Source organism: Nilaparvata lugens, chromosome 5, assembly GCF_014356525.2.
Source record: "Nilaparvata lugens isolate BPH chromosome 5, ASM1435652v1, whole genome shotgun sequence".
Taxonomy (NCBI): Eukaryota; Metazoa; Arthropoda; class Insecta; order Hemiptera; family Delphacidae; genus Nilaparvata; species Nilaparvata lugens.
Genome location: NC_052508.1, coordinates 61,815,549 through 61,830,545, shown reverse-complemented (window position 1 = coordinate 61,830,545; position 14,997 = coordinate 61,815,549). Strand labels below are relative to the sequence as shown.

At 33.0% G+C, this 14,997-nt stretch overlaps 2 protein-coding genes across 2 annotated transcripts in view; one reads left to right on the top strand and one right to left on the bottom strand.

Annotated features, from left to right (window-relative positions):
- The window catches only part of LOC111057537 (mitotic spindle assembly checkpoint protein MAD1), a 49,807-nt gene extending 48,481 nt beyond the window's left edge, over window positions 1-1,326 (top strand). The window contains exon 6 of the mRNA XM_039429001.1: window positions 1,000-1,326. Coding sequence (XP_039284935.1) covers window positions 1,000-1,150 — 151 coding nt within the window. The 3' untranslated portion in view covers window positions 1,151-1,326. The remainder of the gene's footprint in view (window positions 1-999) is intronic.
- Window positions 1,327-2,423: 1,097 nt separating this feature from the next.
- On the bottom strand, window positions 2,424-14,449 carry LOC111057536. The gene is made up of 4 exons (XM_039428994.1): window positions 13,488-14,449; window positions 13,048-13,149; window positions 3,331-3,486; window positions 2,424-2,553 (listed from the first exon to the last, which is right to left on the bottom strand). Exons 1-4 carry the CDS (start codon window positions 13,572-13,574, stop codon window positions 2,494-2,496), a joined length of 405 nt encoding a protein of 134 aa, XP_039284928.1. The 5' UTR covers window positions 13,575-14,449; the 3' UTR covers window positions 2,424-2,493.
- Between the last annotated feature and the right edge of the window lie 548 nt (window positions 14,450-14,997).

Below are 14,997 nucleotides of genomic sequence, written 5' to 3'. Positions count from 1 at the left end.
ATTTCGTCACTTATACTGACCGAACTGCGTCATCATCTTTTCGTCTCTTCTTCTTCTCCTTCTCCTCCTCCTTCTTCTAAAGAAGAAATGCTGAAACCTGACAGTTCAAATTAAATCACTATAGATGAATAGTTGAAGTGTATTTCATTTTTCATAATATTTTGCATAACTAAAACCATAGAGAAACAATAGCATAAGTAGATATCCCATGGTATATATAGGGCGTTTATGTCGCAACTTTTACTGTTATCTCAAGCTGATAGTCCACGTAGTTCTTTCCTGTGAAGCTTTATGTCGCTCGTAGTCTCTCATATTGTGCCGTTCATACACTCTTACCTGGTCAAAACAGTAAAATTCGACAATAATCGACAGTAATCGGCTTGATATAACAGTGAAAGTCGCAACATAAACGCCCTATACTATGGGATATCTGCGTACGCTATTGTTTCTCTATGCTAGAACCTTTCCTTCAACTTCTTCTTCTCCTCCTTGTGCTTGTTCTTCTTCTTCTTCTTTTTCTTCTCCTCCTCCTTCTCTCCTCCTTCTTTCTTCTCCATCTTCTTCTTTCTCCTGTCCTACTCCTTCTTCTTCACCTCCTTTTTCTTCTTCTTTTCCTTCTTCTTCTCCTCCTTTTTACTTTTTTTTGTTCTTATCGTTTCGCTCCCCTCCTCCTTTTCCTTTTCCGCCACCTCCTCCTTATTCTCCTCCTGCTTTTTTCCGTTTTCCTTTTCTTCTTCTCCTTCTTCTTCTTCTTCTTCTTCTTCTTCTTCTTCTCCTTCACCACCTCCTCCTTTTTCTCCTCCTTCTTCTTCTCTTTTTTCTTTTTCTCCTTCTATGGATTATATCCAAGTTATATAAAATTTTGATAGTTCAAAATGATTCTCACTATACGCTTTTTTGCCGCTTGTTAACAATGTGCAGTTATAATAGAAATAAGAAGTTACTGTGCAGTTTAATTTGAAGAAATGATTCTTTGACATTTTTTCTGAATTTTTGCAGGATGGAAGTCACCAAGATCAGGATGAGTAATAGTTGTGAGGTGCTGCGAAAGACAAAGCCAACCGATGACAATCTGACAAACGCCACAAGTGTCATCAGAACAGTCGTCTTCTTTATGCTCCCTATCATGAAAAAAATCCTATTTCCCTAGATGCTAGTCCCAAATTCACTGTTAAAAAGACTGTCTTATGATAATGTAGGTCTAGGTATTTAAGTAGAGAACTTCTGGCTTTATTAATGTATTTTAATGTAATATTTTTTAGATACGTATAAACTGAAAAACATGAAAAAGTACAATAAAAATATCATTTTTAACAGAAATAGTAATTCAGTATAAACTTTCTTTGTAGTGGTAGGCCTAGGCCTACATCAGTAGGGCCTACAGTATAGTTGGTTAGATTCATGTCAAATTGTTAGCATTGGTTGAATAGGGATAGCTGGTGTTATTTATGAGGAATGCTGAAACTTATACATTCCCAATATAAATTTTAGTTTTTTTAATTCTTTGAACCACCCCCACCCCTTTGCACAGGGTAGAGTGGTGGGGATTTTTTTATGTACTACCCTACTACCTATTATACTACCCTACTTCCTCCTTACTACCCTAAACAGAACTATGGGGGATCAAAAATATCGCATTTCAAACGATTCCGTCTATATCTTTTCGTTAACTCCACTATTATGCTGAAGTTGGATTGACAAAAGCTGATGAAAGCCAAGCCCAAGCGATGATATAGAAGTTCCCTGCACCATCTAGCGCTAGAAAGTATAACTAAAAACGATGTGATGGAAGAAGCGCGTACTTCAACTAAGCGCTTGTCAGAATAAATGATAAATTTTTCGAGTTTAATCAATTTTAAAACAATAGAGAGGATTTTATGCTTAAATTCAATGGAAAATTCGAGTAGGATGACTTTTATTGATATTTTAAAAATTCCGGAGCTAATAACATAAAAGTAAGAAAATTTGATAAATTATAACAATATCAACTGTACTGTAATTATTAGTCTACAGTGAGAAGTGGGACAAGTTAACAAAGTAATCAAGACAACATGAATATAAGGGTACAAGATAACATAAGTATAAGAAAATTTGAGTACTAGAGAACTAGTTACAGCTATACTATTATGACTTGAAAAATACTTGACATAACGGCATGAAACTTTGGGAATATGTTGTGTGAATATTGGGGATGGTTTCTGACCAGAAATTTCAATAGGGTGGCTAATAATGATTATCCTGATCTATTTCTCGGTGTTCTATAGCTTGGTTGATTACGGTACATCAAAGAATAAAATAAATGATGTTGTAGCCATTCTTCCAGATTATAATTATCATTATTGTATAATTTTTCTCAGTTTTATCTCAGAGGAATCATATTTTCATTTAATTTTGTTCTTTGGGAAAAATATTGAAAAACCAAGTGGGATATAATGACATATTTATTATTTCAATAAATTGATCTATAACATACTATAATTTCTATTCAAAATTTCATATTCTCTTCTTCAGAGAGTTGAGCATATTGAAGTAAGAATAAGCTGCTTTCATGACCTGAAATAAATGAAATATAATATATTTTACATCCTGAAAGTATAATAGTCTAAGTATTTTTATAATATTTCTATTAGGTTGAGTCGAATACTAGTTATTTTTTCATAATTGATTTTCATCTAATCATACTTTTATAATTTGTTTTGAAATTCATTACAAGAAATTTTGAAAGTAGATAATAAATGAGTAAATGAAAACTATGATGAACCCAGCATCGAGTAGAAATATGATTGGATAGGCTAAGGGCTACACGTGATTAATCTCTTAGGTCCTGTTGCACAAAAGCCAGATATTAATCAAGATAAGGCTGGGGCCACACGAGAGAGCAAAGTGTGTCCGTTGCAACTTACTTTATGACGTCCGTTGTAGAAATACAACGAATTGGTGACAATATACGTCGAAACGGACGGTGATTTTTGAACTGCGCAGAAATTCTACAACGCACGTCGAGACATGCAAAAGTTATTGCTCCGTCTGGTTCAACTGCGTAAAGCCAACTGACGTTGACGCACCACACTTAACACTCGTGTGCTGTCATTGGTGACGGCCGTAAAAAGTAAGTTGCAACGGACGCACTATGTGCGCTCGTGTGGCCCTAGTCTAAAGGCCACGGGAACCAATCACAGTAGGCTTCCCTGAATGGTTCTTATGGATGTAATTACGCTTAAAATTTAACAGTATTTTGTGCAACCGGGACTTGGGATAAATAATTTATCAATTAAAAATGAACTAGCATCGAAATTTGAATAACTTTACCGTAACTAAATAATATTTTACCATAGAGAAAGTTCTCAAATTCAAAACGTAGAATCCGAATGGCTTCATTTCCAATTCTTTTGAGTTGCGGATCATTATGATGAGCATTGAAGATCGGTACCATTTAGGCTTATCAACAAACGAACTTTCCCAGAGTGTAGTTCGGAACCTTTCCCCCTGAAAATTCGAATAATGATTTTAAAGTAATCAAAAAGTACGGTAAGCTTTTAAACGATTATTTCAAGCACCACCTAGTAGCACTAACAACAGTATTACAAACATTTTTTTTTGATGTAAATATGAATAGACAAATAAATATATTGGTACCGTCCATGACTTTACGAATATTTATGATGCTTCTTCTAATAAATATCTGATTATAAATAAATAAATATTTTATTGGTCATAAATATTACAATAATACATGGACCATTGTCAGACAACATAAAACAATGAAAGGTTCACAACAAAACTTAAAGCTATTAGTAAAAAATATACTAAATGTTAGGATGTAGGCTACAGCATTGTAACACTTAACTCCAGTCAACCTCAAAATATTCACCTATAGTGTACAAGCACTTAGCAAGTAATAATTCTTTTAAAACACGCTTAAATTTATTGAGTGGCAGCTGCTTTAGATGGTCGGGAGTATGATTGTATAACTTGACTGACATAATATACATTGTTTTGTGATTTTGTGTGTGAGTATTGTTGAACTCTCAGTTTATGACTGTTTCTTGTATTAAATTGGTGGAAGGTACTGTTTCTTTTATATCTATTCAAATTACTATGCACATAACATAATACATATAGGACATATAATGATGGTACAGTTAATATCCGAAGGTTGACAAAAAGCGGCTTACAGTGTGTTTTAGATGGCATATTGGAAATTATTCTTACTGCCTTTTTTTGGAGTATAAATATTGATTTGGCTTTCACACTGTTCCCCCAAAGAGTTATACCATACATTAAAACACTTTGGATGTGTGCAAAATAAACATTCAGTAGAACAGATGAATTAACAGTTGCACTGAATCTTCGTAACATGTACATGCCCTTGCCCAATCTGCCAGATATATAATCTAGATGAGCATTCCATGACAAACATTGGTCTAAGTGAAGACCCAAAAATTTAAGGGGAGGCTCATTTGAATTTCTATTAAAACTGAAATTGATGTCAGTGGTTTTATTTTTATTGAGAGATAGATTGTTTGCGGCACACCAATCATTAATAACTGTGTTACTTCTTTCAAGTTCTAAATCTAGATCAGGCTTGGAGGCGCAGTTTATTTTCAATCCCAAGTCATCTGCAAACAAATAGTCATCATTGTTCATGCTATCAATATTAATTGGAAGATCATTAATATGAATGTTGAAGAGTATGGGCCCCAGAATCGAGCCTTGAGGCACGCCACATTCAACTAATCTACCACTGGATAAGACACCATATCCTTATAGACAAACTGGTTTCTGTCTCTCAAATAAGACAATATGAGTTGTACAGCATTCTTTGAAAAGCCATAGAAAATAAGTTTTTCTTTTAGAATGTGATGCTGCACAGTATCGAAGGCTTTCGAAAAGTCATAAGATCTAAACCTACAGAATCACCATCCTCTAAATTTTCTATTATACCAGTTACTACATTGATAACAGGGAGTTGAGTACCTTTTCCAGGACGAAAACCAAATTGTTTATCAGTAAAAATTCCATTGCTCTCAAAAAATTCTGACATCTGCTCATGCATCAAGACTTCATAATTATGCTTTAGAAAAAATGGGAACAATAGAAATAGGTCGGAATTTGTTTATTTCAGTTTTCGAGCCTTTCTTGTGTAGTGGAAGAACTTTAACATTTTTCAAATCTTCTGGAAAAGTACTGTTTGCAATTAAACATTCATTAAACAGATGAGCCAATATTTCACAGATATTGCGAGCAGCTAATTTCAGGATCATTGAATTCAAAACGTAAATGTCTAAGCACATACTTATCAACTTTAATAAAACGTCAAACATTTTCTCAACTGACACTGGCACAGGGGTGCCCACAAGGGGGGGCATGGCGCAATTTGCGCCATCAACATTTTTGGGGGGGGGCATGATTTTTTTTTATATTTTATGTCAACATTTTGAATCATGGCTGAAAAATCAAGGTATTAAATAGAGATATCCCAATGTAGATAATTTTAATACTTTTTCCCACCTTTACAATGTTATATTTTGCAAAGTTTAACTCAATATGAAGCATAAAAAATACAATTGATAATATGTTGTATGCAGGAATTTTGTAATTTTAAGCCTATGAGTTTGAAGGTAAATCTTTGACAAAAATAAATTATAACTTCATCATCCACTATTATTCTGTTTTCCTTTGCTTAATTTTAATTTTTAATGGTCCTGTGTTTGAGTTTCCTTGCTGTTGCAACCTAATTTTCTTAAAGCACACTGATAAGTTAAATTGTAATGTACATTTTATTCTAATAATTATTTTAATTTCGAAGGCGTTTCATGATGATATTAATGTCTCTGAAATGGGAATGAATTATAAACAACATCGCAAACTCTAGTGAATTTGACAGAAGAAAAAACTTAAGATGAAATAACTAAGAAAAAATATCAAATGAAGCCAATTCAATCTTTCAAATTTACACCCTATTTAGCACACAGTGATCAAGTAATTATTGTAATGCTTCATTACTTTTTTCTGTTTCGTATAGTCCAGTCAAATTCGTATAGTCCGGTCGTTTTTCAGGAAACAGGCCGAAAGAATTTTTCGCGACGGTTTCACATGTATTTGGGGCGCTGAATTTAATCTGAAATTTGCTGACACGCCAGAGGGCGGCTTCACCCCCAAAACTCCCAAAAAACCCCAAAATTTCGGACTTTTTTCAAGTTTTTCATTTAATCTTGAGAACCTTTAACTTTTCGAGAAAAGGCATTCATAAAAAGCATGTTTTTCATAGATAAATAAATGAATAAAATATTAAAGATAATAGAATTTCCAATAATTGGGGATTACACCCAAGAATAGAAAATCATGTCCTACAGCCAAAATTCAAATTTTCATTATAATACCTTTTCAGGCCTTCCTAACAAAAAAGAAACATATTTCGGTTGAAATCACCTTACGAGGGTTATGTTCTATGAGAATCACTAGTAGATTTCAGTATTTCCTAGTGGGGGGCACACATAGGGATACGTCCAGGATCGAAAATTCAAACACTTATAACTTTTGACTGAATGATCACATCTCTTCGTACTACAGCTCGTCAAGGCGGTTGAAAATCATACGTATCATCTCACTAAAATTGTTAAAAAATAGGAAATTCCTCCTTTAGTGTATTTTAGTCCATATTTCAATGCATAGAAAAATGACCGATTTCTATATTCAAAACTGTGTGAAAAATGATATTTTTCTGACTCAGAATGATATTTGGTCTTGATTTAAAGAAAATTATCTCCTCTTTTATGTGAGGTGAATGATTTTTGTAAAAATATAATCGTGAAGTAAGATACGTTTGATTCAAAAAACTAAGAAATTTGCGAGATTATTTTTTTCATTTTCACAGTCTCGACAGTTTTTCGATATAAACAGTGATGCAAGATCAATTAAGTCAACTCAGCTTATAGAGCATGAAATTTTCTCTCATTTAAGGCCAATCGCAAGTTTCTATAATGTATTGTACTCATTTTAGAGACTCTTTAATAACAGTAAAATCGCAAGAAGAGTTAGAAAATAAAAGCATCATTCAATTGGCTGTAACTTTTTAACGGTATTGAAAACAGAAGTATAATTCATGGGAGTGAAAAGAGGAGAAAATTCATCACAAACTCGACTACTTTTTGGATTTTTTATCTGAAGTGTTCCACAAGATACGCAACGTTGCACATGCGGAACTGTGAAAATGGGGGAAATATCACAAATTTCTCGCACATTCAAGTTTGTGTATCTTGTGGAACACTTCAGATAAAAAATCCAAAAAGTAGTCCTGCGCGACCAGTCAATCATTGGAATTTTATTATCTTTGATATTATATAGAGAATGCTTTTTCTCGATGAATTCAAGGTTCTCGAGATAAATGGTAAACTTAAAAAAGTCAAAAATGTTGGGGTGAAGTCGCCCTCTGGCGTGTCAGCAAATTCAGATTAGAATTTAGCGCCCCAAAATACAGATAGAACCATCGAAAAAAATCTTTCGGGGCTGTTTCCTGAAAAACGACCATTTGACTGGACTATAAGTTGTTATCCTATTAATTAAGCGAGCAAATTCTATTTATCTGTTTATATTTTTCTATTTTTATATCTGGCTATCTGGTTATATGGTTATTTATGTTCAACGGATCTCGGAAACGGCTCTAACGATTTTCACGAAATTTGGAATATAGTAGGTTTATGATATCACCTTGCACTAGGTCTCATCCCTAAGAAACTCCCTGAAGGACATGAAAAGGATAATTCATCCTTGGAAAAACAGATGATGATTCCGTCGTCTGTCGATAACAGAAGATGCGTGTGCCATTGTGGGAGATCAGCTGTGTAATCAATTAGCTTATCGTATCTCACGAGAAATCTAGAAATTTTAATTGACTCGATCAAAATACAGTAATCTGATTTGTTGACATGAGATGGTGTATATCATAATATTCAAAGTTAATTATTATTTTACAGTTATAAGTGATTAGTGAGTGTTATTTTGTTATTCAATTTGGTATGTAAACAATCTAAATTAACTTTTATGTTTTCAAATATTTGGACTGAAAATTTCACTTGAATTCAAGTGTATGAAACATAACCTACTTTTTGGAATATTAAATATTCCAACTATAAATTTTATAGTGTATAAATCAAAATTCGGGGAAGAAAAAGTTTTGAGCTGTGCCTGTTAGTCCTTCCCCAATCATTTCAAAGAATTGAGTTCTGTTTATCAATGAATAAATAACGAGCAAAGCTTGGTGCCCCGATATTTGGTATTAATAAATAGAATTTACAAAATGTACTTGTTCAGATGATATCTTTATTCCAAAAACCGAACCATTTAAGATACATTTTGTTCGACTTGTGTTATTTACTCCTGTAATGTTAAAAAGTAAATACTACCAACAACACAACATCAGTGACAACCTGTTCCAATTTATGATTAATATCGGGGCACCGAGCTCCGCTCTGGAGTACCTACAAAGAATATATAAAAATTATTACGAAGAAGAAATTATAATGAATATTCATAGTTCATACAGAAAGGTTCTATCTAATCACAGTGGATTGAGATTAATTATCAGAGGAATGCAAAAATTCTCTCACAAAAGCATGTAAATTTCAATCCTGATTAATTCCACGTGAACCAAATCACAGAAGACCATCTCAAAAAAAGCTTATCTGATTGGTTCTACTGGAATTAATCAGGATTAAAATTCAACCGGCTTTTGTACAACTGCCAATGAGTACCTGATTGAATTAGGTAAAAAGTTCAACAGCTGAGTCATAATTTTGTCGCTCACTCACTTCCATCATCAACAGACGACAAATTTATCAGCTGTTTTTCCAAGGATGAATAAATTCTTTTAATGTCATTCAGCGAGTTTCCCCAGCGAAGAGAACAAGTGCAATCGAATTTTTATATTATTAACCTACTATGTTCTGAATTTCGTGAGAATTGTTAGAGCCGTTTTCGAGATCCGGTGAAATACAAACATATGAACATCTAACAGAAATTGCTCGTTTAATAGTATAGGATTTAGAATACCCAACTTGCCGACATTATATATTGTATGAATAAATCGTTCCAAATTTGTATGAATGTTCACCAAAATTTCTATGCAATATTCTTTTGCAATAAAAGAATATCAATTTATTATTATTCAACTTTTTATAAGTAACCTTCACATTTAAAAAGCAAAGCCTTCCTTACTTATCTTTTAATATCCTATAAAATATTTGTCATGTAGTTTTTCCTGATGTAATGTAGTACTTTTTAGTCCTCCCGAACAAGAACGGGTGCACTGCTAGTCTCAAAAATAATATCAAAAAGATACTCCATTTCTATTTTAAAAAGATAAGAGTCGATGTATATATTTTACAATATTATGAAAACAGAAAGAATTCCTCACAAGAACAAAGGTAAATAATGTCCTTTGGAAGATTATAATGTAGAATTAGAATTGGGGTACTTGGGGGGACATTACACTTGGATTGGGGGGGGGGCAATTACACTTGGATGGGGGGGGCAATACACTTGGATTGGGGGGGGGGGGGGCATTACACTTGATTGGGGGGGGGCATGCGCCATTGCCCTTGGGGGGGCTGGGCACCCCTGCACTGGCATGAATGAAAACTGACACCAGGCCTTCCAATTTACAAAAATAGAAAGATGCATCTTTGACACTTACAGGGATATTCTTACTTATTTGAGAAATGTTATCAATAAAGAAATTATTAAAATCTTCAGCATTTATGTTATTATTCGGAATGTTTGCAACACAGTTCACATTTGTGAGGCTATTGACTATTCTCCACAAGGTTTTACTTTTGTTAACAGAGTTACTAATAATATTATTATAATATTGAATTCTTGACAATCTTGTTCCCTTCCTATATATTTTCCTAGCTTCTTTATAGGCAGCAAGTAATTCAGGCATTCCATAACTTTTATATAAATGATACAATTTATCACAGTCATCTTTCAGTTTTTTAAGGTTCGCATTATACCACTTATTATTCAAATTAACATTATTCTTGATCTTCTATTTTTCAATTGAAAAATACCATTCACAGCCTTCATAAATACTTCCAAGAATTTTTTAATCTATTATTTACATTTTTAATACAATAAACATTAATCCAATTGATTGAATTTAAAATATTATGAAATTCTATTTACATTATAACTATTAACAAGACGAAACTTAGAGCTATTTACAGTACTCTCATCACACTTATACCTGGGTATTACAATAGAATTGAATACTAATAAGACAGCATCATGATCGGAAAAGACAGTATTTAATTTCAGAAAACCATCTACTGCCATGGATCTCAGTAATATATTATCAATACAGGACCCAAAGGTAACTAAATTCAACTAGGTCTAGTGACATCCATGGTGGTGATACTCAATCCAAAACAGGCAAACAAATTCATTAGTGGTCCTTTAAAGTAGTCATTGCCAATAAAATTAACATTAAAATCGCCACAAATCACTAAGCAGCTACCACTATTGAAAATTACACTAATTACATTATATAGACAGCTTAAAAAAAAATTTGAAGTAAGTATGTCCCTATTGAATGGCCTATAAACAGATAGAATTATAATTTTTTTCTAATCAATTCTATAGCTGCAACCTCACAGACCATTTCAATCGACATATCTTTAGCTGCGAAGTTCCTTGTAATTAATTTTTCATAAAAAAATATAGCTGCTCCACCTCTTCCCTGATTCGCCCTACAATATACAGAGGCAGTTTTATATCCAGGCAAATGAATGAAATGAGGTCTGTTTTCTTTATCCAATGCTCGGCAATTGCCAGTACCTTAACTTTATAATCACGGCAAACTATTGACAAATAGTCCAACTTATTATAGATTTCATCAACAGAAAGAAAGTGTGTGTGTTTATTTACCATATCACATCGGATTCGTAGCTAGTTCATAGGAGGAGTTATTCGAATTTAGAAATATATCTGTTCACTCCAGCCTATTTACCACATACTTGTGATGGAGTACAATATTAGGCATATCATTCTACCTGTAGTGATGGAGGTGTTAAAAGTTTTTCAATTGTTATAGTGTGTTCCCATAAACCTGAATGGGTGTATGTGGAGGAGAGATTTCTTTTCTCCGTAGTGGCTCACCAAGGTGGGAGAATTTACATAAACATAAATACATACATGGAGACAACAGGTTAAACCCTTATACGTCTCCTTGAAACATTACAACATTCTTCATTCAAAAAATTAGATTTAAAATAAACATAAAGCTGAGAATAAAACAAGAGTAAAATAAAATAAGAACAAAATAAATTATATAACAAAAAAAAGCTTCTTAACAAAAGAAATATGTGTTTTTATTTTTAAAAAATCCTATTTTATAGCTAGGATTCCTATCTATCCTGAATCTATCTAATCCTATCTATTGCTGAAACTACTTTCCAATATAAAATATGGGAGGTGGGAAAATATGCACTTAAAATATCTTGCATGGGTACAAACCATGCAATACAGAAATAACAGAGAATCATGTGGGCACTGAGAAGAAAAAAAGTCATAAAAAAAGAGAGAAAGAAAAATGTCATACGGAAACCTGGCTACAAATATCTATCCTAAATTAAGCCCTTCAGAGTGTTGCGGAATCTGCCACGAGAGCACCCAAAGACGTCTAGGCGCCCAGAAAAGAGATTGAAAAGCCTTTGGATTCTATTAATTGGAGGGTTATAATGACTCTCTGTTCTGGAGCGTGTTACAAGAAAAGAAAATGAAGAACGACGAGCTATGGATGATATGTAGATATTAAGTTTAGAAAGTAAATAAGCAGAATCTATTTCATTGTTAAGTAAGTTGTAAAGGAAAATAAGGGATCTGACATCCCTCCTTGATTTTAATGTTTCCATTCCAAATATACACCTCAGCGTATCAGTTGGGATATCAAATGGACAGTAGACAGTATACTTCTTGTAATACATATATCTCAGAAATTTGTTTTGTAAACGCTCCGGAATGAGAATTTGGCCACTGCAATATGGATTCCAGATCTCAGAGGCATATTCTAGGAGATTTCTAACTAGTGACTTGTATAAGAATAAGAGAGGGGCAACATCACTAAATGGTGAGCATGTCCTTAAGATGAAACCCATCTGCTGATTAGCCCTACTGCATATGAAGTCCACATGACAATTAAAAGTAAAATCGCTGGTAAACACTACACCGAGATCCCTGAAAGCTTTCATCTCTTCCAAAGGGGTGCCACCAATATTATATATATTTTCAAAAGGAGCCAACTGTCGAGTGAAACTAATAACTTTGCACTTGGCCACATTTATTTTCAGTTTATTAGTTTCACACCAGACTAATAAACTATCAACATCCCTCTGAAGGTTAGTGCAATCATTGACATTCTTTATTTCTCTGAATACTTTAACATCGTCAGCGCGTACATGAGGCAAGAAGAATTTTTAACAAATGAAGGAAGATCGTTAATGAATAATAGAAAAAGTAGTGGCCCAAAATGCTGACTATCTGTTCTGAAAATGACACTATGATTAATATACTATGAGTAGACTGAAAAATTTCTCTCTGTAAGGATGCCAGACTTACTTTTGAGGAACCCTAGGCAGTTTAGTGAATAACCTCTCTTGGACAATTTTCAATCAAAATTCGGGAATGGAACAGTAAGGGCTATAAGCCTGTTTATGCATTTCCAATCATTTTATGATTTTATGTTGTTGTCTCTGTTCAATAAATAATTATATGCATCCATGTTGAGAGTGTGGCTGTGCTGGCGATAATATATGCCAAATGTTCCTCTGAGTTGGGCTCTCAACTGAAGGATAGGCAGTTCCATACAAGGTAGGCTCATATCAGATCTGTGCATAAATGCATTCTGCCATCATTTATGGAGAAAACCTGACTGGCTTGCATTTTAGATATGGTATCCGTGGAATGAAACATCCAGTTCAGAAGATGCAACTAAAAATATACTTTACATAAATATTTATTATCGTATTGACAGTCCTAATATGTGCTCACCTCATTCAACATTTCTTGAGCATAGAAACAATAGAGAAATAGAATTCCGGCTAGAGGTATGATCAGCAAAATATTTTGTACCTTCAAAACCAAATCATCCATCTGAAAAAAGGAAGAAATTCGTTCGAAAATCTTGAATCCCCTGACTCATTCACAAACTGCTATGTTACATAAAGTTTTATCATTAAAAGTTTGCAAGTCGTCATTTTAGTGATGAAAAACTTCAATTTTTTATAAATTTGGAATTCGATAGATACCCAATGATCTAGAAAAATTGAACAAGTATCATTCATTATTCAGATTTTATGTGTAGGTAATGGAAAGTTTCTATTCAATGGAGGATTGAGTCTAAAGAGTTAGCATTAAAAATGAAATTTTTCAGAACTAAAGAATAACCTTCATTTTGATTCTATATAATATGACAGGATTTTCATCTTCACCTTAACTGATGAGTAGAGGCACACACAAATTTGAAAGCATATTGTATTGTTGTAGATGGTATACATCATTTCATAGTCTCTGTTCATACTACTTGCCCTTCTAGAAAAGAAATAGCACCAATTTATTAATTTGATATCTATATTGCAACGATATAGACACCAATTTCACATAAACTTATCAAAGTAGGAAAAGCATGCACTAACAAAAAATACAATACCAAAATGCATCACAATAATTGAGTTATATTATTGATGAGAATTCTAAAATGCAGGACAATTAAGTTATATTATTGATTAGAAAGTTAATTTTGACAAGACATAGTAGAGTAAGTTTAATGAATATACAAAATACCAGACACAACACATAACAATAAACAGAAGTAATTAAAAAGGAGAAGAAACTATATAGGCAAGCTAGTTACAAAAAGAGGCAAAGAAATATGACGAGAGAAATACTCAAATCAGGTTTATGATAGGGAAGAAGGGAACGTTTGACAATCATTTATGCTTATTGTTTTTTCATTTTTTCCAAATTTTTTACCTTCTTGAACTGTACGAACTCTTTTATGATTTTCTCTTCTTCCCTATTACTTTCCAACTAAGTAAATTAACTTTTTCTATTCTTTTAAATTTTCACCTTTTAAAAATGATTTGATCATTTCAATTCACCAATAAATATTATAAACCTGTACTAGGCCTATAGTATATAAAAATCAATCAATTATTGATGATGAAATATTCATGATTGTTTCTACTGGATCAATATCACGCAAAATTAATAGGTTCTCATAGTCACTACCTCCGTAAACAGAGGTAGTGTCAGTGTTTACGGAGGTAGTTTCAGTAGAATTTACTCAATCAACCTGAACTGTTTCAGCTGAATTATTATTTTATACTTGGAATGGAAAAAAATACTTTTTCCCATAACAAGAATATATAGGTAACTAAACAAAAATACTTCCAAAACTGGCGTACTCTGCAGGATACCAGAAGCTGATTGGCAGAGACAAACTGCGAAAATCGATTTCTGAACCCGACGAAATTTGCAGATAAATTTTAAAGATGGCCGCCAACAGTGGAGCTATAGATAATGTGCCCATTATAGACACAACTACGGTATATGTTAGTTTGTTGACTTGGCTCAAGTCGGCCTTCATTTTATCTTGTAGTAGGATTCGTGATTTTGTGGTTTTTGAGTTGGGTCCAGTAGGCCTATCTGACTTGCTGTGATCTTCGATGTAGGATATCAATCTGCAAAATAAAGAGAATTAATTATTCAGGAATGCAGGGAAAATAGTGGAAAAGTGTTTTTATTATATCATTAAGACACTTTTTGTGTTTTAGAGAATGCGTAATATTGTAAAACTACACATAATTTTTAGAACATTCAAATAAATTCTTGGAACACTTTTTTTGGTTAAAAACTGCAAAAAATATATTATTATAATCAACATTTTTATAGACCTGCCTATTATTATTACACATATTATTATTACATTTAAATGTAATA

Excerpts from the sequence above, each read along its gene's own strand:
- LOC111057536 (XM_039428994.1), bottom strand. The coding sequence starts at position 13,574 with ATGAACAGAGACTATGAAATGATGTATACCATCTACAACAATACAATA. Across the intron at positions 3,487-13,047 it reads CTCAAGAAATGTTGAATGAG|GGGGAAAGGTTCCGAACTAC; the intron begins GTGAGCACATAT and ends TCGAATTTTCAG. Across the intron at positions 2,554-3,330 it reads ATTTGAGAACTTTCTCTATG|GTCATGAAAGCAGCTTATTC; the intron begins GTAAAATATTAT and ends CATTTATTTCAG.